Raw genomic sequence first — 23,790 nt, 5'->3', positions numbered from 1 at the left:
GGTTTCCGAAACGCATCGTAAACAGGACTGGCGCGATCTAACAGCTGTCAATTGTCTCTCGGTCGTCCACACGTGCGTACACGTCTGGCTGAAAAGACGCAACCAACAGCAGCACGAGTAGGAGCAGTAAGATCGGTTGCCCAGCTCGACCTGGAGCAGCTAGTTTTTTCGATTCCGCGTGTGTCGGTGTGTCTGGTGGTGGTGGTAGTGGTGTGTGCGTTTACATCGAATCAACACAATCTCAACTTTTTATAATCTACTTTCCACGGAAACGTGCCCAGTTATAAACAGAGTAAAAGAACAAATCGCAGTTGGCGGGGTGTGTGTACTTTCAATATCCAAGTTCCTAATCGCTTGACAGTTCGTTCACCATGTTGTATGTTGATATTGATCGCACAGTGTAGTGTTGTTTTGGAAGTTAGTTGTTGTAGTTTGAGTTTAAAATTGCTTTAATTAATACTTCTTAAGGCAGCTCTTATTTAACTGATCGTTGTGGTCTTGTTGCAATGTTTGTGAAATAGCTTCATAATTCAGAATCGTACCACCCTTTTTACCCCACTGGAACGTCTCAATTTGCAGTGCAATTAAGCTCCAGAGCAAAGGAAATCCAACCCGTATTTATTTAATTTATATTCGCCTTTAACCCCAGCAGCAGTTGAAACCGAGCGGACGCCAAGAAGGCCTCGTGTCGTGATAGTGAAGCATACGAACCACAGTGGCCGCACAGTTCTTTTCGCAGTGGTAGCATTAGCAAATAATTTCGGATCCTTACTTACGCACTTTCGTGGTGTACCGGCTCAAAAATGCCTGCAGAAAAGCGCTCTAGTCAACCGCGGATCGTACGGACGTACGAGTTTCCAACGAAACCCGAAAAGCAGACGCTCGGCCAGTATCTCTACAACTCGCAGGATGGCAAAATTCTTGGCCGCACGTCCAAAGGCTGGGGTGAGTAACATAGAGGGACAGAGATAACCAGTGGAAATATTGCAAGACAATCGTCTGTCCAGCTCAGTGGACATCTTCATCGGCACCGGGTGGAAAGTGGTTCGAGTCCGGTCTTACTGCAGTGTTTCGATAGCGATGATCCTTCACGTCGTCTGCCTTCGCTACCCATTACCAATCGGGCACTTGAGCAGGCCTTGGAAGTGTTTAAACACTTCCCCGAGTCTGCTTAGCTCGTCCCGTGGCTGATAACGTTATCAACGAAACTAGGGTGGTGCTCGGGAGGTTTAGTTGGGGGGTTGGGAACCATTTGCTTGGGTGCGGATGCATACACGCGCGCTGACGATGGCATAGTTCCGTGATAACAGACCCCAGGCTGGAAGCGAAAGAATCATGCCCCAGCTCACCTCATTCACTGGCACAGAGCCGAACGGCAGTGGGATTTGTGTTGGGTTTGTAGTAGGTCTAGAAATTGCAACACTGCTATATCGGGTCACATGGGACACTGTCTGTCCCACTGCATCTTGGCGGTTCGAGTGTTTTATAGGCTTCTGGGGAAAAGTGTACTTGGAGAGGCCCTTAAGGCACGTGTCGAAAACAAAGTTACCTAACAGTACATATGCTTTTGGGACAAATGATCTTCTGAAATGGCAATGTTACTCAACTGATATGTGTGTATGAGTGAGCTTCATTACACACCGTGGCACTCCAAAGATCGTAGTTTCCCGTGTGTTATTTCCATGTTTAAAATATAAATTACTGGAATATTCTGTTCACTGTTCGAAGGGATTTGAATGTCTAAACATAAAACAAGGAGAATTTCCTATCTTTTCTCACTTTCCCAACATCACCAATAGCGTTTCTACCTCCCACCTTGAGATTCAAAGGCGTGAAGTTAGCAGTGTCGCCATTTCATCTCAGATGATGAAATGTTTCATTAGGAGTTCAATGTGAAAAGCCACTCAGGCACAATAATTATCATTCCTCCTATAACTTTCAACTGGACCGTAGGACCATATGTCACTCAAATCCAAAAACTGTCTCTTTTAATACGCTATTCTTGCGATGGTGATAGATTTTGCTTACAAAATTATGCCAGCAATTAGCGTCTCTGATTCATTGGCGTGGGTTTTTGCATGTTTTCAGCCAGCTCTCTTCAGCTGGTTTCAGCATCTGGATTTATTTGGAAGACAGAATCCTTCTGCCATTAAAATGCTCATCAATCAATTAATCATCCATATTTTACCATTGCCTGCCCATTACTCTTGCAACCTTGACTTTTCCATCGTACTACGAACTTTTTCCATGCTTTGGCGTTGCTGCTGGACACCCGCTGATGATTGTGCGCGTGGAAGCAGACGCTGTTTACTGGTCCACTTCCAGCGAGTATCTCAATTACTCCAGCAAATCCAGCCATTTCTCACCGCTGCATGTAAATTTGGACGCTTAAATAGGAACATTTTTGAGAATGTTTTGGCACTCTCTTCGCCACTCCCCGGTCCCAGCACGACATTCTTCCAAAGTAGATCATCACGAGCAGCGTCGCCCATCGTGCCATCTGGCAGACATACTTGCTCTTCTGATGCTTGGCTTCTTTAGTTTATTTTGGAGATCTAAAAATATCAGCGCGCCAAAATCCATGCCCTGCGCTGCTGCTACTTATCGCTCCATTTCGTCGACCGGTGAGGCACAACTATAATTTAGCACGCCCAACAGGTGTCTTCGATAGCGGGGCGGCTCCATAATGCGGCACAGTGTGTGCGAGGGTGTTTGGGTAAGATTTTCAGCCCCAGCGTCACCACCGAACTGTGCGCAGCATAGCTGTACTATTGACACGGCGTGGCGATAGAACCAAGGTCAATAAACAGTATAAATGGGTCGTTGTACCGTGCTGTAACCGAGCCAACTTAGCCAACAAACAGAGGGCCTGGCAGAGGGCCTCGACGCGATCTGTATGTGCTCATTTCGAGAAACTTTTTTCGAGCAACTTTGTTGAATTACTTTTCTATTTGCCCCAATCCTGCACTACCTCCGCATTGCTGATCGCATTTAGAGTCACATCTCTTGGAATCCGGTATCAAGCGCAATGGTTTCGTGCCGGGATGAATCATTCGCGTATGAAGCGAACAATGATTATGCTTTTATTTTACTACCTCTCCTAGCGTCTGGATGCGAAAAAGAAGCAAAACCATACAATTGAAGACATCTTCCTCCAGCCGCCTCTGCCGGCCACGAAAAAGCCCTTCCTTCCCTGCTTGACCGCGGCATCTGGCGTTATCTTGATGGCACTTAATTCGGTCGGTCCCTGTGTGTTTGTCTCTCACCGCTCGCTTGCCATTTAATTAGCGGATACGCCAGTTTCGGCGCTGGCCTGCTGTTTGCGAAGTGGTAAAAGTGTGAACCAAATAGAGAGAAAAGAAAAACACCACCACCCACCGTCGACAGAGAACGGAAGAACGGCCCCGGTTCGGGCGTCTCCACTCGCTCTTCCTCTCTCGCTCTCTCTCTCATTCTATCTTGATATCTTAGTATCGATGTAGCAGCGGAGTGATGTCAAGTGCATCTGCGAGATTAAAATCCACTTTCGTGCTGCGTTGCTTTCGCAGCCGTTAAATTAGCGATAGGAAGGAAGTGCAACGTATCTCGAATGATCGATCTCGGGCAGGAGGGATGGACTGGATGATGGCGTCTTGGTGGAAGGTGTCCGGCTCTATTTTGCAGATCAGATTGTTTACGTAGCGTTTAGGGACGGCTGTGGCATTCAACGGGTATTGCCTATCCTCTTTCCCCATCCATCCATGCTGGCTGGAGCGAAAAGTAAATTGAAGCCGTGTCTATATGATGAACAAATTAGTGATCGAATGATAGATTCGCATCGTGCGCAGTATTTTCGATTATCGCAAAGGGACGCTGCGTTGGGCGGGGCAGCATCGTGCAGAGGTGTAAAAAACGATTTAATGTGTGTTTACGCTAGGGAGTCTTTATTATCGCCTAGTCAACAGTCTGCATAATCGTAACGTCAAGCCGAGCGGACTGAAATGACCTTAACCTAGTATTTAATTAGTATTTCTGAATAATCTCATCCATCTATTTCGAAATATTTCATTCAATTGAGAGTAACTTACTCTCTAGAACACTCCAGAAGTCGTAGAAGATTGCCTTTCACATTACACAAAATTATTAAAATACTGTCTACACACATCTTGTGTATTGAAATAATTGCTCTAATCATCTATCATTAAAGGAACTCAAAGTGTTGCTTTAACACTTTGATATCGAACGACTGGCTTGAACACAACCGAGTTTCCTTTTAAACCGTGTTTCTCATTGAACCAAGTCTATCAAGGGTGCTATAATTACGATCAATATGCGTTTATAGTTGCGAATCAATCAACCACCCACCGGTCGATCATAATGCATGAGCACCCGACCCGATCGCTCGCCTTCGCATCTGCATACAAATCAATGCAATTTTGCCCGTTTTTTACATCCGTTCACGTCAAAACTGGTATGGATGGGTGTAGATCGAGTGGGTGTTACTCGTGACCACCACTGGTGCAAGTGCAGTTCCTCTCTCGCACACTTGCCGCGGAATTTCATGCACGAACCAAGTGCAAGTGCTTCGCGTTGCGCCAACCAAATGCGATGAAAATGTTGGGAAATTGTGACAAAGATTCCGGTCCACCTATTCTCGGAACGCTATCACAACACAATGTTTCGCAGGGGAGGGTACACAGATCAGCAAATAACTCACACGTGCAAACGAGCCGCTTAAATTTCCTCCGACTTTAACCGTTTTCAAACAGTGGATTCAAATGGTCGGCACGGGCGGTTTCAAATGCAAGTAAAAACAGCGGAAACAACGTTCTGTTGCAGAAACAAAACGACACTTTCTCTCTCGCACAGTATTTTTCTTTGGGTGCTATAGCACACACACACGCACACAATCATGCAACCACACGAAAGCTAAATTTAATCGTCCAATTTCAAACCGGTGTCGTCTAGTAGCGTTCGTCTGTTGCTTGTGATAGCTACCGCGTTCGCAGGTATCAGTGTACAATACTTTTTCTTGACGGTGTAACCTCGCCCCTAACCCATTGCTTACTACCCACAATACCACGGAAGAAGTGCATTCGAGGGGGGCGAAGTGGGGGTGATCACCCGTCGGTGGGAAGGCTTATTGCGATTGCATTGAACCGGATACGGGTGGTTTTCGGTTTCTAAATATACAGAAAACCGTTTAACTCACTCAACTATCGAACGGTGGTGGGTCGTGGTAGTTGTAGTGTGTTGTTTTCGTTGTTTTAGGTGGGTGAGAAGAGTGGGAGACTGAGGGGATATTCGGATAACTTGTTTACCTAAATGATTGGGCTGTTGGACAGAACCCGAAAAAAGGGTTTGCTATTAAGGTGGGTCGTCAGCAAATTCCAACTCCGTTGTTTACGCTATTACGCTAGGGAAAGAAGCTTCTCAGCGATATTCAAAACTATTTGATACAAAACACCTTTGCGCCAGTGCACCAACCATAGCGCCAAACCGGTTTGAAGTAGTACGAACGATAAACAATCCCTACGATAAGTTGGCAGATACGCGATAAACAGATTGTCACCTACGTCTGTGGCTAATAACAAACTGTGGACTCCACCGTTGACTCTCTTGATGAATTTGCAAATGTACACCTATTAGAACGACATTAAAGCACCATTATGTGAAAGACGTTCGCCAACGAACCACCCAGCACGGTGCGTTGATGCATATAATTTACAGCCACCCGATAACGAGTGCAATTCCGACTCTCAGGGGGTAGGAACACATGCAACTCGGGGCCTCCGCGGACACTGTTGATCACATTAATTGTCTGCGAGAGTGCCTACAATCACGGCTGGGCCCGAGTCCGAGCGGTGTTACTATGTGCTTTCCGATTAAGATACTGTCCCGCTGGCGGATGATCCACTTATCATCGCGATATCGGCAAGACTCACGTTCCGCGGCCACTTGTAAAGCTCCCGTTTAACGTCTTCTTTTCTTGCACAACTCCTTCACTCCACTCTGCAGCTCAGCTACTGTTCTTCTATGCCTGCTTCTACACCGTTCTGGCGGCACTGTTCGCCATCTGTATGCAGGGGCTGCTGGTCACGCTGAACCATCAATACCCGAAGTGGCAGCTGGATGAGTCGCGCATCGGTACCAACCCTGGCGTGAGCTATCGCCCCCAACCAGTAGAAGCGGAAGGCATCAATAGCATCCAGTATGTGGCGGCCAACAAATCGGACGTTGCGGTGTGGGTCAACATGCTCAACGATTTTCTGGCACGTAAGTTAGAGAGTCCGGAGAGGAAGAAACAATGGACGACGGTGCCTGTGACTAACGACGGTGAATCTCTCATTTACAGCGTACGCGGATCATACATTGCTGCCCGGAGGTGGCAAGAATCAGGTGATCTGTGACTTCAACACTCCACCAACGGCCGGCAACGTGTGTGCCTTCGATGTGAAGAACCTTGGTCCGTGTTCGGCAGCGGCAGGATACAGCTACAACCGATCGGCGCCTTGCATTTTCATCAAGCTCAACAGAGTAAGTACAGAGCGTTTGTTTCATAGTTCTTCCGGATTAACTTGTGATTTTCCTTCCCATAGATTTATGGCTGGCAGCCCGAGTTCTACGAAGACGTCGACGATCTGCCCACCGACATGCCCGACGATCTGGTGTCTCACATTCGTTCGCTGCCCGCTCCGGACCGGCGCCAGGTGTGGGTGACGTGTAAGGAACTTACCGCCACTGACGAAAACCAGCTCGGACCGATCGAATACCTGCCGAGCCAAGGTTTCCCAGCGTACTACTACCCATACATGAACATCGACGGCTATCTGAGCCCACTCGTCGCCGTACATCTTGCCCGACCGAAGCGTAAGTTGTCATCCACCTTCCTTGCCACATGTAGCACGTAATCCCAACGCATGACAATATCTCGACTCACACCTTCCCCGTTGTTTTCCCGATTGCAGCGAAAACGACCATCAGCATCGAGTGCCGTGCCTGGGCGAAAAACATTATCTACCGCGGGGGTAGTCGCGATCGGGCCGGGTCGGTGCAGCTATTCCTGCGTATTGATTAGATAGCGCTGCGGCTGATTCCCACCGACCAATGTGACAATGTCGAATTGTTGTTGCTTTTTTTTAACGTGTTACGTTGATCCGTTTTGCTGAACGCAGCGACACAAGGGGACGAGAATTCATTAGAAACAAATTACATCGCAGCCAGACGCCCGCCCGATCATCCTTCCACAACGCACGTGTGCTATGAACAGTTTACTTAAACGTTTTAGTGAAGTGAGAAAATAAAAGTAAATTATGGTAAATAAATTATTTGCGATTAATTTATAGGGGAAGGTAGGTAAAGACGGACACTGCGGGTAAGACGGACACTTCTCATAAATGCATGAAAAAGGTAATTTTCGAGTAATTCAACAATGTAGAATCCAAACTGAAGGTAAAACAACACATTTGAGAACATTTTTGGCATAATATATATAAAATTGGTTGAATCCACGAACAAAACAAATTTTCAATCATGTGCACCCTTGTGGATCTAATTTGACTACTGCCGATCTTAAGCTCTACAACTTGTATTGTTTATATTTCCGGAAGTTTTATTTCATGAATGGGTTGTCGTGATCATTAATGAAAAAACTGGCGAAAGAACGAGAGTAAAAGCAATACAAAATATTGTTTTTTGGTGGTTTAAACATTCTGACACTAAAGCGGGAAAGACGGACACCTTGTTGTAGGGAAAGATGGACACCTAATTTATTGATTTATTTTACTTCTTATATCAATTGGTGATGAATATATTTCTTCAAATACCTTAAATAAGGCTATTCCGATGCTATAAATCAATCAGTAACTAGAGAAAGTATTGAAATAAGCGAGAAATGAATCACCGGTCAAAATAGTAGCCATTCGTTATGCTATTACTCACTCGACGCTGATGAGGCGCTTCACGAAATCCAATATATTCTCAAGACTTGGACAACTTTAAGCAATAAAAAGATGAGGCATTTATACGACATTGTTCAGGAATAGATGAGAAATTCTATGGGATTACAAATATCAAATGTTGAATTTTGGATTAAATGGATTAAACTATTAACAAGTCCTTCAAAAATACTGGGGTCTTGGTCTTTTCGCGGAGTAATTTCCTTAAAGGAAGTTCTAGACTGTTGTTCTGTAAGCTGGAGCAACGTCAGCTGTAAGTGCGCGATGTTTCAATAATGCTTTAGATGCTGCATTCTACGATATATTAGAAGCGGTGCTTACAATTCCTAAAACCACGGCTGAATGAACCGGCGTTGCAATTGGCCTAGAATTGGTTTATGTACGTACCAGAATGAGGAAAGCAATAGGATATGTTAAAATACTGTAAAATTCTTCACTTTCCAACGTTTTCTACAGGTGTCCATCTTACCCTTCATGGTGTCCATCTTTCCCATATCAGGTGTCCGTCTTACCCGAACATTTCAAAACTGCACGAAAAAAAACATGTTTTTTATTCATGAAAAAAACGCAAAAATCGATGGAAACTTAAAAGTTTTAACACATTTTCTGATTAAACATGAGTGGAAGATAATGTATGCAAATTTTCATGGTCGTTGCACTTATATATCCCTAGATTTTTACCATTTCCCTTAACGTGTCCGTCTTTACCTACCTTCCCCTACACGTCCCAGCGATGGCGGTTTGCGTTGCGAGTGCGCCGCAAGTTGAACGTGAAATATTTCACGCATGCAAGCGATGAAAAGTTTCACCCGCGTGCGCAACAATTGCGCGCTTGTTCTTTTGAATTCGAGTGGTCGTTTAATTTAGTTTAGCAGTTAGCAGTAGAACAAGATTAGCATACCACCTAAAAGACGCAAAGTTACTAAGATAGAACGTACTTAAGAGACAAACGAGAAGGTTTATAATCTGCAAGTGTTTCATTTTTCTTTCAAGTCAACTTTAGCCGTAACCGTTGCATTCGAATTGGTTTGAGGGTTTATTCTGTTGTTTGGTTTAGTTTGTGATAGGCGAGAAATCTATGTACTTGGAAATAGATGCGGCTGCAATACCATCCACACCTTGTACCACCGTGTGTCTGCGTCTTGGCGTCCCGGTTCGCTTCTCCTGTCCCTAACATCACCAGCCGCACGCCGCGGAATACTTTTGGAAATATTTTATGAACTAGTTAACGTTTTGTATCACGATTATGTTATCTTCTTACTTGCTGCTCAAAGAGTTGTGTGTTTGCTCCTTATTGCTTATTCGACATAACAACTGGTGTGTAGTAGTGCTGGCGTATCCTTCTGCGTTAGTACCTCGTGTGTTCGTCTGTGTCTTCTTTAACCCTACTTAAAGCATTGCTCATTATCGAATAGTTTAACGATCTTTCGATCTGCTCTGATCACTTCTTGTGGTTCATTTCTTATTGGAATGATATACTTTAATACCCTCTGCAATCGCACGCGGGCGCGATACGTTAAGCAGCAGCTCCTCTTGTTATCGTATTGTTCAGTTTTGCTTGATTCCATCCTCTTTGCTTTAATCCCGTCTGTATGCTTTATTGTCAAATGCTTTTGCACATCACTCGCCCGATTGGTTGTATTGCTTTCGTGATCTATACATTTCCATATTTAACTCACTCTGATACTCTTCAGCACTTCAGAAACAGATGTCCATTCCATCCGAAATTGCTATTAATTAAACGTTAAATCAAAACACTGCAGCAACTAGCAATGCGGGGTATTAAAAATCCTGAAGGAACTACCATACCTTGAGTAGGCAAATGCGCAGGGTATGGAAATCTATTGCTCAAAGATGCCTGATTGTAGATCGATTAGACTATCTTCTTTTGGATACGTAGCGATCTCTCATAGGAAACAGGACCACTTATCGGGTTCCTCGGCTATTGGACATCACAAAAAGTTATCACAAAATACTATCCCTTCGACTCGACGACCCCCTTTGTAGCAGGGTCGGTTGCGTTGCGCTCTATCATTCGCTTGGTGTGTCCTAGTTCTCCCGCCACGGGTCCGTCTCGCGGTACATGCGATCTACGTTTTCCTGAAGCAATTTTTGTTGCTCTAAAATAAGAAAAGACATTTTGATGGATCAGTACATTCGCGTGGTGTTTGCTCTCTTACCAGGTGAAAGATTGGCAATGACACTCTGCTTCACCAGGAACTCATTGCACAGCTCACGGGACAGTCCAAATGCGTGCATGTTACACGTGAAACTTCTACAAAAAGGAACAATTAATTATATTAAGCGAGTAACAAGATGCTTCCCCACAACCCTCCACATACCCCAGTTGACCAAAGCTAAGATTTTGATGGTAATGCTTGTCCTCCTGCAACTCTGCCGGATCAGTCCGGTCGCAAGCACTGGTGGACGAGGACCGCTCCTGCTCTGGAACGGTGAGTGTCGCTGCGCTAGTCGCACCTTCCTCCGTGCCTCCCAGAAATGGATCTCCTGCGTTGGGGACGGTTCCACTGCCTTTGGACGACTGTTTCGTGTGTGACGGCGGTGCACTGGGGGAATGCTTGACGGTCGGTGGCACCGGCCGGTGCTTCCGTTCCGTCTGAAGTGCATCGAAGAAGGCCGCGTTCCAGAAGCGCAACGTCTGCCAGATCGGTTGATCGCGCAGATAGGTGTACAGGTACTCCCGGTACGGATCACAGCCCGGTACGTCAACTGGAATGCATAAAAGTGAGACATCGGACACTAACGTCCAAACTCCAGACAGACTACTTACTATCATGGTAAAAGGTAAAGCACATGTTCATAAGCGTTTTGGCCGGAGAGTAGTCCTCGCTTTCGGCGCACTCGAACAGCACGATCGCGAAATACTGAATCAGTGAGTAGAACGTGGACTCGTCCACCCGCTTCGTCTTGGCCCGCTGTGCGTTAACCAAACGGGAAAACCACAATCGTCCAGTTTCCGTCTAAGCAGAGAGAGAGAGAGTTCAGAGGGAAATTTACTACAGTTTAGCTGCTTAGTAAGCAGTTCAGGTCCATCAAAGGCATTTAATCGATGAAGAGAATAGCTCCCATGCATTCTTTTCTCCTTCTTCTCCCTCCAACTCACCCTTGCAAACTGCCCAAAGTCCGACTTGAGCTGCAGCGTTATGCTGGAGCTGTCGTGGAAGAGAATGCGCACGAACCGCTTCATAAAGTCCAGCACCGCCTCCTCCGACTGGCTGTCGAGGCTGATGGAGGACGCCCAGGACGGGACGGAGTTTTCCGACTCGGACCGGATCCACATCTTCAGCTCGGACGACTCGAGCGTACCGCTGAAGGCGCACGATTCGTTGTCACTGGTGGAGGCACTGCTAGGAATACCTGTCCAAACGCACGGGAAGGTCAAATAACGTTCGCACATTCCTGCTCCGCTCTTACCTAGCCGTGGTTCACGCCCGTGATAAAAGTCCCTGCCCCAGGGAAACCCGTCCGGCGTTGCAACGGCGTTGTTGGTCGCACCCAGCCTGCCTAGAGTCTCGCCCAGATCCGGCCCGCCCGCCGACGGTTGCGGTGACTTGGAATCGAGCGAGCACGAGTTCTGGCTGAAGTTGCTGTGGCTAAAGTCAGCGCTGAGACTGTGTGATGGAGCCCGTTCCGTCACTCGCTCCTCGCCCTCTTTGCCGGCGGTTGTCGTCGTCGTCGTCGTCGTCATCGGTTTGGCCGTACTCGTCGCTGTTGGCACCGGTTGTGGTGGTGTGCTTGGAACAGGAGTAGGTGGCGGTAGAACTGTAAAACCAAGAAAATACCTTCTTTGAACAATTTTCCTTTTTTTCCATCGCTTGTGTACGTACGGTGTGAGAAGGCTGGATTCCGATAGCGCCCCGAAAGGACCTCCTCATGCGCCCGTCGTTCCTTCGCCCGACGCAGCTCGTAGTCGATCTGATGCTCGCCGCGGGTATCATCTGTTGTGATGCGAGAAAAAAAAAAGATCATTTATGTAAATTAATTGAAGGTGGAGACAAGTTGTGAGGTTTTTATTTTGCCACACTCACCTGGATGCTTCATGTTGGACGATTCGTACTTTCGTCGCAGCATGTCGTCCACCTTCATCTGGTTGCGGTTGGCCGTCGTTTCGGTGTCGGAGGACGAGGTGAGACTGAGGGCGGCATCAATCTGGTGAAAGAGTGGCAAAAGGTCAAACAGTTGTTATTCAGTAAACTCAATGCTTTGCCTGAGATGAGACCTTTCGCCTTAAAAGGGTCGTATGTATCATTTATTTCAGTCACTTTTAGGCGAATGAGAACCTCTTACAACAACTTTTGGGAGATAAATTCCGCTCAAGATGGTTTCTAGAAGAGTTACCAGAATTTCCTTAACCAACATTTTCTTTGAAGTCCTCATTACCCTTGCGAACCACTTACTTAAAATTAACGTCCAATCCTGCCAACTTGCCAACAGCATCGAACCGACATCCAAGCTCAAGGATCAGCAATTTTCAACGACCTTCCACTGCTAACTAGTCACTATCACCCGTGAGCACTTTTACACTTCAATGTCAAATGCCTTCCTTTCGTTGTGAGAAACGGCGACGGTCCTCGCAAACCCCCCTGGAAAGCAACGGTCAAGGACGCTCTCGGTGAAGGAGCCTTTTGCAAAACGAGGATACCGATACCAGTGGCCCTTCCCAAAGCACAACACCGGTCCCCAGTAGGTCCCCCATTCATCTTCAGCGGGGCTCGATTCAATTGAAAACCAATCAGTGAAATGAATGAACGAGCGCTATCGGATGGGATATTTCGTGTCCCGGCCACGTGCCGCGTGTAGCTTTGGATTGCCCTTCGATGGCCTTCGCTTCAAGTATCGGGTATAGGTGAATGTGCTTGTGTCACAGAGCGCTAGTAACCTCTCATTTTGTAGCGACGGTGACCTAATTTTGGACTACACAAAAAGGGAACTGAAGGCTTCAGCATGGCTGTTCTGTTGTGTGATATGTTCAGTTTTTATTCGTGTCCGTTATTTTCCCTACTCCAAAACACAAAACTCAGTAAAGGAGTGAACAGTCTCCTCCCTACTCTCGTATGTGTTATAAAAACCACTGGTTGAAATTGCCGCAACACGCCAAGCCAACCCAAACAGTCAGTCCGGTCAAACATTTGCCCAAACGACACGATGTTTGCATCTATTTTGCATATGGAAAGCAGAACACCACCGCAGCCAGGATGACCGAGTGTACCTCTTTGTCAACTTTTCCATTTTTCCTGTGCCGTTTCGTGTTGTGTCCCCCTGCACACTCTATACGTCCCTGCTGGGGACATTGCTCGGTGATCTTTTGCCTGCCGCAGACCATCGTTTATCTGGCCCACCGTTTTGCCTAGCTGCCGATGAATTATTCAGCCAGCTAATTGACGGTAAGCGCTGTCCAGGGAGAGAGAGGGCGAGAGGTTTACACTAATGTTTACAGGGACTATTTTTGAATTCGTAATATCCACTCGTGGGAATGTAAGTGATAAATAATTCCGTTAATCATAATATTTGATTAGTATTGCCACTTTGCAGAGCAATTGTGCATGAAACAAAATAACGCGAGCAACTCTCCATGGAGTCCTTTCTTCTGGTCTACGAGCAATGACAAGATTACACGTTTTCCCCGGAAAACACTTCTACGCACAACACTCCATGCACACTTACTTTGATAGCTGTGTAAATAATTTTTCTACCTAAGGCAACACCACTTGCTCACGTCCTTATCGCTACAAGGCCGTCCCATTCGTTTCACACCTGCCCTGCAATGCCCGATCACTGGAGAAAAAGACCGCAAGGACACAGGCACATCCTCACATACTGCATTAAACCCTCGTCCCCCAGCTCTCTCTCTCTCTCTCCCTTCGTCCTTCCCTTCCCTGCTAAACAGCCAATTGCTGCAAAAACCTGGCTCTTGCAAGAAGCGACCGAACGAGAACCGGCCGGCCGTGAGACGGCTTCACTTATCGTTTTCTTTACAGCCAGCAGTCCCTGCCTCTTTGACCTGTCCTATCTACCCCATCTTGCACATGTATGGCGACGGGGGAGGGAGGGGGGTTTGGTATCATCAGTGCGCTCCTGGCTGCCACAAACGCGGCCCAACAACGGCACAACACGTTCCATAAACACCGATCAATATCTTGGAAAGCGTATCTCAGACCCGCCCGGCGGTGGCACGCGGTCACATTCTTGCACGACTTTTCCGCACCATAAATTCCGAGATTCTGCCGCAACGACCAAGACCCAGGGGCAAGTAAGTGAGCAACAGTGCAAATGACTAAACACACACACAGGCACACAGTCATCGTTGTTGCAACCTCAAACCACCGAAAAAATGCAGTCACAAACAATGGAGTGGAGTGTGTCATCCTCGATGGTTTTGTGTGTGTGTGTGTGTGTGTGGACGGACATTGCTCACTTCTGGTGTGTGGAGGAATCAGTGGCCCAACTGCATACCGGGGAATCGTTTGACACTTCACACACTCACACAGAACGGCGCCCGCTGCAATGCGATAGTGTTGTGTCTTTTTTTTTTTTGGACGCGGTGGAGCGTTAAAGCGATACATAATTTATGCAACCAGCGCCAGCGCCATTGACCCATTCTCTGCGAAACAGCCAACTCAGGCTCAGCATTTTATGCAGCGGCGATAACGCGGCGTTAGGACGGAAGAGACGCTCACGTTCCGTTGGGGCGCGAAAATGGGGCAAAGTGTGCGGGGGGTTCGATGAATCCGTGGCCTGGTAGCAATTTGTTTTCTAATTAGTTCGATAATGGGTTACGCATCAGTTCCATTTGTCGATCAGCGGTGGTCACAATGGTGGAGAGGTGATGTGGAGGGAAGCCATTACTTGCGGTGCAAAAGCGAGCGATCGGTTAATGCGTGTAACCGGTAGACGATTCAAGAAAAAATAATTATACTTTACAGGCTTGTGTGGTGGTTTCCGGTAGCGTTTAGTGAAAAGGTTCTTCTTTTCATATACATTCCCAAAAGCTGATGTTGAATGAGTGTTTATTTTACAACAAATTTCAAATACTCGTAATCCATAACAATGGATTGATTTTGTCTTTTCTTGCATTGATTCAATTCTACCCTTTTCCTCCATTATTTAGCACGCTTTTTCCTATCCAATTCAATCGAGTCCAACACCAACCCAGTCTCACCAATGAATGGATTGCTGAATTATTTATCCGCTTTAATCAAATCACCAAAGCTGGGACCATATTTTATCTTTCAACCATTACAACTCATGCATACACACACATCCTTTTTAAGACTCTTCTTCTGGGTGGTTCAGGATTGTGTAGATTGATGTCTGTTAATACCCTTTTTCGGATTGCACCTCAAGAGGCTTTCGCTTTGAAAGGGTCATCGATTGGTCGTATGGAGCGTTTTCCGTTTCATCCCTTCGCTAACAATGGGATTGAGCCGAGCGTCCCTATGGCTCCCACGTTTTAACGACCGACCGTATTGAGAGTACATTAAATATCCCATCCTCAAGCAAACAGGGGTTTATCCTTTCTCAGGTTCTGTTGATACTACTTTCCTTTAAACTTGTTACCTTTGGATGGTCGGAAGATGGAAAATGTATCATAAAATAGCACACACACATAAACTTTCCTGGAAAGATTAGCCGACTGCATCGTTTGACACACTTCACAAAACAACCCGTTCTTCCCCTTCTCGCTCTCGTGCCATAAATCAATCAATACCTATTTCCCATCACATCCGCTCCATCAATTATCTTGAACCGGCGTGCCACTAAACATCCCGACAAACGATTTCATAACCCATCACCTTCCATATATCTTCTACCTAGCTTGGGCCGTGCGGGGCCGGAAAGGAATGTAAAGAAACCTCTTAGCGATCGATCGGTCGATTCCTGGAAGCAAACTCGCCTAAACCTCCAACCGCTGGAGCCGTGAGTGAAGTACCGTGAAAAGAAACGCCCGGAAAACCCAGCCGCATAAAAGCTGCGTTTCATAACCAAGTCAGTGTGAAGCAGCGTCTGACGAGGATGTTTGCTCGTTTGCTTATCTGCAGGCTTTTTACTGTGTCTTACGGGGAAAGGGGTTCTGTTTCTGTTCCATCTCCCACTCAATGTCCCTGAGCATCTGGTACCGACCGCAAAAAAAAACCCCCCCGATCGATCGATAGTGCTAGCGCTTTTCCACCATATTTTCACCTCTCCGAATTTGATTAGACGCTGATTGGCAACCGTTTTCTGGTTCAAAGCGGCTCAAAGCATTTCCACAGCACACCAGAAGGCGTAAAATGCGCGTCCGGATGTTTGATTCCGCACGCCGCTCGGATAATCCATTTGCTGCTGCCTCAATCATTTGCCCCGAACTTGATCGGAATAAAGCGCCGCCGCCGACGGAAGAACGTCATTCCAGCGACTCACCTGACGGATGTTATAAATAATGCATGTACCTTTTGGTTGACGGAAACTGTGGACCCTTTTGTCATTTCCCCCGAAAAAAAAGGTACCGTGCACTGGTGGAGGTAGTGTAAGCAGGCAAAGCTTTCTCTTTCCAAACCCCGCACTTTCAACTTCACTTTCACTGGTGCTCGGTGGCATTTTAAAAGTGGCACAAGAAAAGTTGCTCGACCGAATCGCGCGCTCTCTCGATAACGGCGTGTGGGTGAATAGTGAAACGATGACAAAAGGAAAACATCTCACCCCATTGACACACCACCGTGTGTTTGATAAGCTACGCGGTGTCTTGGCTGCAACAAGCCCGTACGCCCCAGGGGGAGTCACACACACACAGCAAGTTTGCACCTGTGCTTTCGTCGTTCGTAGACTTTTCGGTGGGCGGAAATAGGGCGCTTTGGTGACCTTCTTTTTTCCTTTTCAGTCCTCCACTCGGCACAAAGAAACAGGCGGTGGAGCGTGAAATAAGCCGATACACAAATTTGCCTCCAGCGCTATCGCATACAGCTTGTCCGGCTTGTAGCTGTGTAAGCTGTAAGCTTGATGGAATCACGCGTTGTTTTTTTTTTGCTTCTGTTCTCCAACAAGTATAAAACTGAGTTTGAAGTTCTTTCGCGAGGACGATAAGAATTGTTAATTTAATTTGAGTTTCAGATTTTGACCTTGCGTGGTGCCTTAATTGAATGTTTTTAGGTGAAATGTTGGTCGAGATTTCATTCTCTTTCACGTCTCAAACATGTTCCTCATTGGTCGTATTATTGTGCTCAATCAACAATTGCTACAGGGAGTAACGCCTATCGGTTGATTTAATTAGAGCATCCACCATCCATAATTCCCACCTGTGTTCCCCGCACACTACCACACATACATACGCACGGATGGCATAATTACGACACGTGCTTGCGCACTAATCCACGCCAAACGCCCGCCAGTTATGCACTTGTGCTAATTAGTGACGACACCTGACGGGAAAGATTTGTCCATCGCAATTCATTCCCCGCAAGGCGCATCGATCCAGCTGTGACCTTCTCAACTAGTGTCCTCTGTCCTCCTGACCTCCCATGCCCATGCACCAACATGCTTACCTTGTTGGAGATTCCGTTAATGATTTCAGTACTGTTGCCCAGCACGGACAGAAACTTGGACTTGATGGCGCTCGGCGTTTTGCCCATGAACGTGCGGATCCGGTTCGTGGCCGGGGAGTCGCGCGGACTCTCCAGCGGCGCTGCTTCTCGCTCACGGCGCAGCTCCCGCACCATTGTACCGTTGGGCAACGATTCGCGGTTCCGTTCGCAACCACCGTTACTAGCCTCGCTGCTGACTGTGTTGTTGGCCAGCGTCGTTGTGGCAGCCATCGGTTGACTAGCCGCCCGCTTGCTGGGACTTGGGCGAGCTCCTCGCGGAAACGTTGACAGTGCCGATCCGTCCATTGCGAGGCAGAAGGTAGCAGAGTGCAGCAATCTTTCAACCAGGCAGCTGATGTACTAATGCTCGACGGAAAGATCGACCGCTTCTGGCACGTTGGTTGGCGGGAGTTTTTAATTAAAATGCTTTTTCCACACGACGGCCTATTCGTAACGCTCGTTTGGAGAAATGCGCTGGTAGCTCATACAAACGTATCGAGAATTAGTATTTTGTTTGCTTTGTTCCCTCAATCGATTCAAATTCTAATTTCCTCTTAAGCCACACAACGTGTATGGGAAAATAATCATTCCACGAAAGCGATTTGCCGCACGAAAGCACGTTTCCTCCGTTCAACACAATTTGCTGAGCCGTTGTTCCATGGTTGTTGGTGCATTTGGTTCTTATCGTCAGGATAGGACAACCGCAACATCCGTCCCCTTCAGCGATGGTGTGATGGTTGTGTTGGTGCACGCTTTTCCATATCACCCGGGGGGGACAGCAGGATTTGTGCTCCCAATTTATGACCCAAGGATAAAGCCAGGCCAGCCCAGCGGGTTTAGATATTCTTTCCGTCCTTCTTCAGCAGCCAGTAGAAGAAGATGAAGAGAACGTGAGGAAACCGGAGAGAAGGTCCAATGCGTGAAACCCCTGGGAAACCGATCGGTACCGCATTATGTCACAGCCACACACACACACACACACACACACACACACGAGGACTTCATGCGTACTCTACATGCATCACCGTAGCGCCGGGAAAAAAACAAGAAGCCGACTGTACAAATATCCTTTTTACGAGTTTCACAACCTCACAGCAGTTTCATCAGGTGATGTTTATTAGGCACACACGATTCTAGTAGAGCTTTTCCACGCACACACACACACTGGTGGCGTCAAACTACATTTCTTTCTGGTTGTTTTTTTTTTCAGAACTCAGAATGTTCTCGATTACTATTGCGATGAATAATTAGAACACACCGAGCGTCGAGCGAGTGAAAGAGAGGAAAAAATCATTTCGAAACGCCACCACACAGCACTGCGCCACACATTGGGACACTGGGTTTAGGTTTAATTTTCCGGCACTGTAGGTGAAAGCCTATTAAACGATAAGCTTAGGCCGCGACAGTACGATGCGGGCGACGACAGGTGCAAGGGAAGGCAAAAAACGGATCGAGAAAGCGCGATGGAGCGAAAAACGAGTCGGTGTGGAAAATGAGGGCCTCCCTCTTTCAAAAAACTAGCCAACCAGCCGACAACGGACCCGGCACGATCGCTCCATCTAACCTACGGAAAAGCTACGGAACAACTGACTGACTGCAGAACCGTCTGCTGCGTGGCTGCGTGGTGTTCGTGGAAATTTGCAGTGGAACCAGAGAGAGCGAAAGGGAAAATTCTCTCGGCCAACTGAGAGCAAGAGCAACGCGTGAGAGCGCTGTCAAACTTCGTGTCACGCGTGTTTATTTGGTGTTGTAGCAATGCAAGGTTTAGGGAAGGTTTGAGCCACACGTTCACGCTCCTGCTTTCTACCAATACCATTGCCCTGTTGATACCGGTTGTTTCGCACGGTGGCCCGGTTTTGCGCACACTCGGCACCCCACGTTCGGATGCCGGTACATGTCAAATGGCTACGGAAAGAGTCATGTTTTGAGGAGCTCGCTCGGCTTACACGAGCACGTTCGCTCGCGTTTGTTTTCATCCATCAATCAAACTCTGCTGGCGTGTGTGTGTGTGTGTGCGTGTGCTCCCGCGCAACTGTCAAACAGTGCAAACTGGCGCGCCTGTTGAAGCCTAAGAACGAGGTCATAAAAACAAAACCGAGCAAAGCTTCACCGTTCGATATTCGACCACGGCGTTCGTTGGCGCGAACACACAGCGCCGTGTTGGCGTTTGCCTACGACAAAATAGAAAAACGGGGGGAAAACGGGCAAAGGTTAATGACGACGGCGAAATGGAACGCAAGGCTCGGGCCTGTCAATGCTCTTCACGAGACTTTGGGGCAAGGTCCTTCTGAGAGTGTGTGTGTTTTTGTGTGTTAGACAAAACACAGGATTTATTTCCGTATCACACACGGTTGTTGAAGCCAGCAAAGAAGAAGGGTTTGTTGCAAAAAGAATGAAGGAAAAACAACATTGTACTGCTTTCAGCACGTGCTCGGGTCAATGGATACGCCTGGTGTTTTGTGGAAATTGAACGCAAAATTGCTCTATTTCCGCACCAATACAACAAAACATGACTTATTATACAATACATTTTGAAATAATATTTATAATATTCAAATATGGAACTATTCAAGTTGCTTACATACCACCCATTACATAAATAAAATTTAAACAACACTGCTGCACGATCAAACGCTCAAACACGCTCTCCACCTTCAATAGCAATCGTTCCCTCGTCGCACCCATTGACGTGGCACACTCTCGATGACGCAAAAGTGAAATCGCGCCAGTTTCGAAACGTGCTGCCGAAAATTGTCGGCAAAAAAACATGATCCTCTCAACGGGTGTACTACGGCGTGGGCAAGCTCTGCACGCAAGTCGCAGGCGATAAAGTTCGTCTAAAATTAGTTTTCGTCCGTAAGGCACACACAGTGACAGTGGCCGTGTTTTCTGTGTGAATATGTGGTCTCAGGAGCACGAAAACGGGACGGCCCAAAATCGCTCACGATGCAACACAGCTTAGGACAGTTGGTTCGCGCGGTGCACAATCTTTTTGAAACATAATTTGGATTTTTAATTAAATGGATTTTTAATTCACAAAATTGATACACGAACTCGGTTTCCTCTACTTAAATGAGTTCGTTTGATATATATTACTATTGATCTAATTTTTTAAAAAGGGTGGCTATCATATACTTGACTGGAGCAATCAGACAAACAGTCTTCCATGTTGTGTTCTGGATGAACGCAAATTCGTACAAATTAATGATCAATTAAATTTAACCTACGTCCTAATGTGCCAGCACTCTTTGTGAAGCGAAGAGCAAACACTTCGCTGCTCGCGAACACCCAATTCGCTCTCACTCGCAGCCACTTCGACTTAGCTCAGCCACTTTCGCCAGTCAGTGATTGAACGTCGGCGCGTACGCATCTCGGTCCAGTTCGGTTCCGGCCTGCAGCACCCTCCGGTGGGGAAGTTATATAAAAAAGCGAGAGAATATTTTCTATTTTCACTCTCCCGGTGCAAGTCGAAAAGTCGGGCGACGGCAAAGAAGTTACACCTGGAAGTTGCAAAAAGAACCCGTTTGAGTGCTACCAGCAGAGTGAGTGGAAGCGAAAGCAACGCCCGAGCTGAGGTGGATATGCTATTCCTGGTCAGCTTTTCCTGCACCATCAGTAGCCATCCAGATCTTTCGACTTAGCTCGCAGTGCTCTCAGTGTAATCAGCTCAGGCCAGTGAAAAGGTGACCGAAATTATTTTCCCTTAATAATCCTCACCGTGATCGTGCGAGGAGATTTTCGCGAGAGCGAAAAGTGAAAATCAATTTCCTTAATAATCGCTACCATATTAATATAGCGCTCCCGGGCAAACGCGATTTCGATGAGCGTAAGTGATGTCGCTGTGTGGAATTATGGTGCCATGCATTGCCATCCGTGAATGTGTTGGCGCGTGTGTGAATGTTCTCTAACAGTCTGGCCCCTTGTGTGTCCGTGTGTGTGTGTATGTGTCTGCCTGCACTAGGATTATATTAAAAATAGAAAATCGGTACCATTTTAGTGGGTCTCATACGTTGTCGCCCGGCCCTCTTCGTTCGTATGCTGCCGTGCCTCCGTATGCTGCCCATCCTAGCGATAATGGTTGCGTTGAGCCGCCGCCGCCGCTCAGGTTGATCGCTGTGGTCATCAGTGAAAATGGTTCCGTCTGCAGACGATCTCTGACATTACCGGCGTGCGAGAAGTGTTGTGACAGAGAGAGAGAGAGAGAGAGAGAGAGAGAGAGAGAAAGAGAGAAAAGCCGACCGTTGAAGTGACATACCGCCGTCTGGAGAGCCAGTTACTAATAGCTGTCGTGGCGCCAACGAGATGCAGACGAACATTAGCGAGACTGATCTTGTGAGAACCATTTTCGGATTAAAATGGAATGCGGAAACATGATCAAGCAGCGATCTCGTGCTATTGGTGATCATCTCTTCGCAGTTAGGATTTAGGGAGCGACGGTGTCTGAAAAGCCAAACGTGTTAAAGTGGTGGAATTATGTAATTAAGTTCTCTCCACAGTGTGGTACTAGATCATCGCTAAATTCTACCAAAATAACTGTGATGATTAATTGGTTTATTTTATTTTTATTGGCCACCTGAAACACTTACACACTTCTTCGAACGTGCGAGCGGAGCGTCTTGAGCGTTGAAAGTGCAATAGTTTGACGATATCCTTGACGCAGTTCCTTATTCTGACGTGCGCGGTTGACACCGGTACACTCGTGAACTTGTGCAAGGTGCAAGGTTTCTTGCAGGCACCAACAGCACCAGCAAAAAAAAACAACAACAGTCAATGAACGGGAACCGTGCGAGTGGCTTTAAATAAATTCGCAACAACTTCTCGGCGCAATGTCGCAAGGGTTCTAATTTTGTTTTGGGCCGTACGACGCGATTGGACGCGCCCTGGTAGCTGTGTTCGTCATTCAGTTTTGGACAAATGGTTTTGCTTCCGTTTTTTGACCCGGTGCCGATGGTGTTGTGGCAGCTGTGTGCCGATTTTCCAGCAGAAAACAGCACCAGCAGTGGGAAACATGTGGAATGTTTTATTTTTGGCTCGGACAGGGAAGGAAATAGCGCTGTTTCAAATGGTTGTCTTGTGATCGTGAGTGAGATAGTGGTTTCGGAACGCAGTAGACACACGTTATGGCTATGTTTTTGAACGTTTTCCTGTTTAATTTGCGATCGTTTAATAAACATTATCCTCTTTTTGCAATTCGATCATGCGATAAATATTATGCTTATTCACGCTCAGAAATTGTGAATGGAGAAAGCACTAAATAAAGGGAAATTGAATACTTTATATAAATTAATTAAACTAATCATTCTATACTCATTGTCACTTCAACCCGTGAAAGCTACCATGCGTCTCCATCAACAGAACGCCTTTCCCTGCATAAACTGAAAGTGCTCTAGAAAACAAAATCATTATCTTTGCCATGAGCCAAGTCAACGAACAGAGAAAACGCCGAAACAGCACGCACTAGCCACTGAACTCGAGATAAGTGCAGTTGGGAATGTTATACCGCCGCGCCCTACATGCATTACCTTCGCAACAAACGCACATTCGCGTCGCGTCTCGTCTGCAGATGCGCGTCCGTACTGGCAAGTGAATGTAAATAATGTTTAAAAATAAATCACGCAATAGCAATGGCAGACCAGGGGCGAGACGATATGAGATGCAGGCAAACGTGCACACACACACGAGCATTTTTATTGTTTGTTGTACTTGATAAGCGATTTAAAGAGTAAATAATCCGATCGACTCGCTAGACATATGGATTGATGGGTTGCGAAAAACACTCCAGGGGAAAACAAACTGTTGTTTTGATCTTGTGCAGCAACATGACATCTTGTTTTGAGCTTCGCGTCATCACTTTCATTAATTTGTTTCAAATATTTTCCATGCAGAATATTCGACAGTCCAGCAGAACTGGGTCAAGTATGGCTTCGAGTCCTTCAAACCGATTTCGGAGCGGGCGCAACATGCCATCATGGGTGGTAAGATAGAGCATACCCTTACCAAACCACCAACCGACTACAATTTACAGCCCTTCCATCTGTCTCTTCCCACAACAGACCGAAAGCAGTGATCGGGTAGGGCCGCCGCCTCCACCGCCACCGGCCAATAACGATCCCGAGTATGAGGTCATCGATGTGGCGAACCAGCAGCAATACTCGAATGCTCCACCTCCAGTGCCGCTCAAATCTCCAGGTACACACAGCCGTGTTTTGCGCTGCTCTCTGCTTACGCTAATACAAATATTATTCTATCTGCATTTCACACACACGCACCTATTG

The 23,790-nt window shown here is 46.8% G+C and overlaps 3 protein-coding genes across 17 annotated transcripts in view; 2 read left to right on the top strand and 1 right to left on the bottom strand.

Moving 5' to 3' along the window:
- LOC120899983 (sodium/potassium-transporting ATPase subunit beta-2-like) lies at window positions 1–7,304 on the top strand. Of its 8 annotated transcripts, none has more exons than XM_040306408.1 (6): window positions 1–126; window positions 653–945; window positions 5,998–6,255; window positions 6,335–6,516; window positions 6,579–6,849; window positions 6,948–7,304. In XM_040306408.1, exons 2-6 carry the CDS (start codon window positions 804–806, stop codon window positions 7,055–7,057), a joined length of 963 nt encoding a protein of 320 aa, XP_040162342.1. In that variant the 5' UTR covers window positions 1–126; window positions 653–803; the 3' UTR covers window positions 7,058–7,304. The 8 variants fall into 8 exon arrangements, with proteins under 8 accessions (XP_040162342.1, XP_040162341.1, XP_040162345.1 ...); XM_040306407.1 differs by having other exon boundaries at window positions 650–945; XM_040306411.1 differs by having other exon boundaries at window positions 21–117; window positions 650–945.
- Window positions 7,305–8,954: 1,650 nt separating this feature from the next.
- Window positions 8,955–21,980, bottom strand: LOC120899981 (uncharacterized protein KIAA0513). 2 transcript variants are annotated; one of them, XM_040306402.1, is made up of 9 exons: window positions 21,505–21,980; window positions 11,987–12,107; window positions 11,786–11,896; window positions 11,373–11,720; window positions 11,062–11,315; window positions 10,729–10,918; window positions 10,280–10,667; window positions 10,118–10,212; window positions 8,955–10,057 (listed from the first exon to the last, which is right to left on the bottom strand). In XM_040306402.1, the coding sequence occupies exons 1-9, from the start codon at window positions 21,577–21,579 to the stop codon at window positions 9,987–9,989; spliced, it is 1,653 nt and encodes a 550-aa protein (XP_040162336.1). In that variant the 5' UTR covers window positions 21,580–21,980; the 3' UTR covers window positions 8,955–9,986. The 2 variants fall into 2 exon arrangements, with proteins under 2 accessions (XP_040162336.1, XP_040162335.1); XM_040306401.1 differs by lacking the exon at window positions 21,505–21,980 and adding an exon at window positions 17,477–19,120.
- The window catches only part of LOC120899979 (E3 ubiquitin-protein ligase lubel), an 18,855-nt gene continuing 15,902 nt past the window's right edge, over window positions 20,838–23,790 (top strand). For 6 of the 7 annotated variants that reach the window (XM_040306396.1, XM_040306394.1, XM_040306397.1 and 3 more), the window contains exons 1-3: window positions 21,205–21,341; window positions 23,401–23,490; window positions 23,569–23,704. In XM_040306396.1, coding sequence (XP_040162330.1) covers window positions 21,336–21,341; window positions 23,401–23,490; window positions 23,569–23,704 — 232 coding nt within the window. In that variant the 5' untranslated portion in view covers window positions 21,205–21,335. The other variant, XM_040306395.1, reaches the window with a different exon arrangement.

This window comes from Anopheles arabiensis, chromosome 3 (genome assembly GCF_016920715.1).
Source record: "Anopheles arabiensis isolate DONGOLA chromosome 3, AaraD3, whole genome shotgun sequence".
Classification (NCBI taxonomy): domain Eukaryota; kingdom Metazoa; phylum Arthropoda; class Insecta; order Diptera; family Culicidae; genus Anopheles; species Anopheles arabiensis.
The sequence above is the reverse complement of the archived record's forward strand: the minus strand, read 5'-3'. Positions and strand labels throughout refer to the sequence as shown.

Excerpts from the sequence above, each read along its gene's own strand:
- LOC120899983 (XM_040306408.1), top strand. The coding sequence starts at position 804 with ATGCCTGCAGAAAAGCGCTCTAGTCAACCGCGGATCGTACGGACGTAC. Across the intron at positions 946-5,997 it reads CCGCACGTCCAAAGGCTGGG|CTCAGCTACTGTTCTTCTAT; the intron begins GTGAGTAACATA and ends TCCACTCTGCAG. Across the intron at positions 6,256-6,334 it reads GCTCAACGATTTTCTGGCAC|CGTACGCGGATCATACATTG; the intron begins GTAAGTTAGAGA and ends TCTCATTTACAG.
- LOC120899981 (XM_040306401.1), bottom strand. The coding sequence starts at position 17,821 with ATGGACGGATCGGCACTGTCAACGTTTCCGCGAGGAGCTCGCCCAAGT. Across the intron at positions 11,897-11,986 it reads GTCCAACATGAAGCATCCAG|ATGATACCCGCGGCGAGCAT; the intron begins GTGAGTGTGGCA and ends GCATCACAACAG. Across the intron at positions 11,316-11,372 it reads CGGGCGTGAACCACGGCTAG|GTATTCCTAGCAGTGCCTCC; the intron begins GTAAGAGCGGAG and ends GCGTTTGGACAG.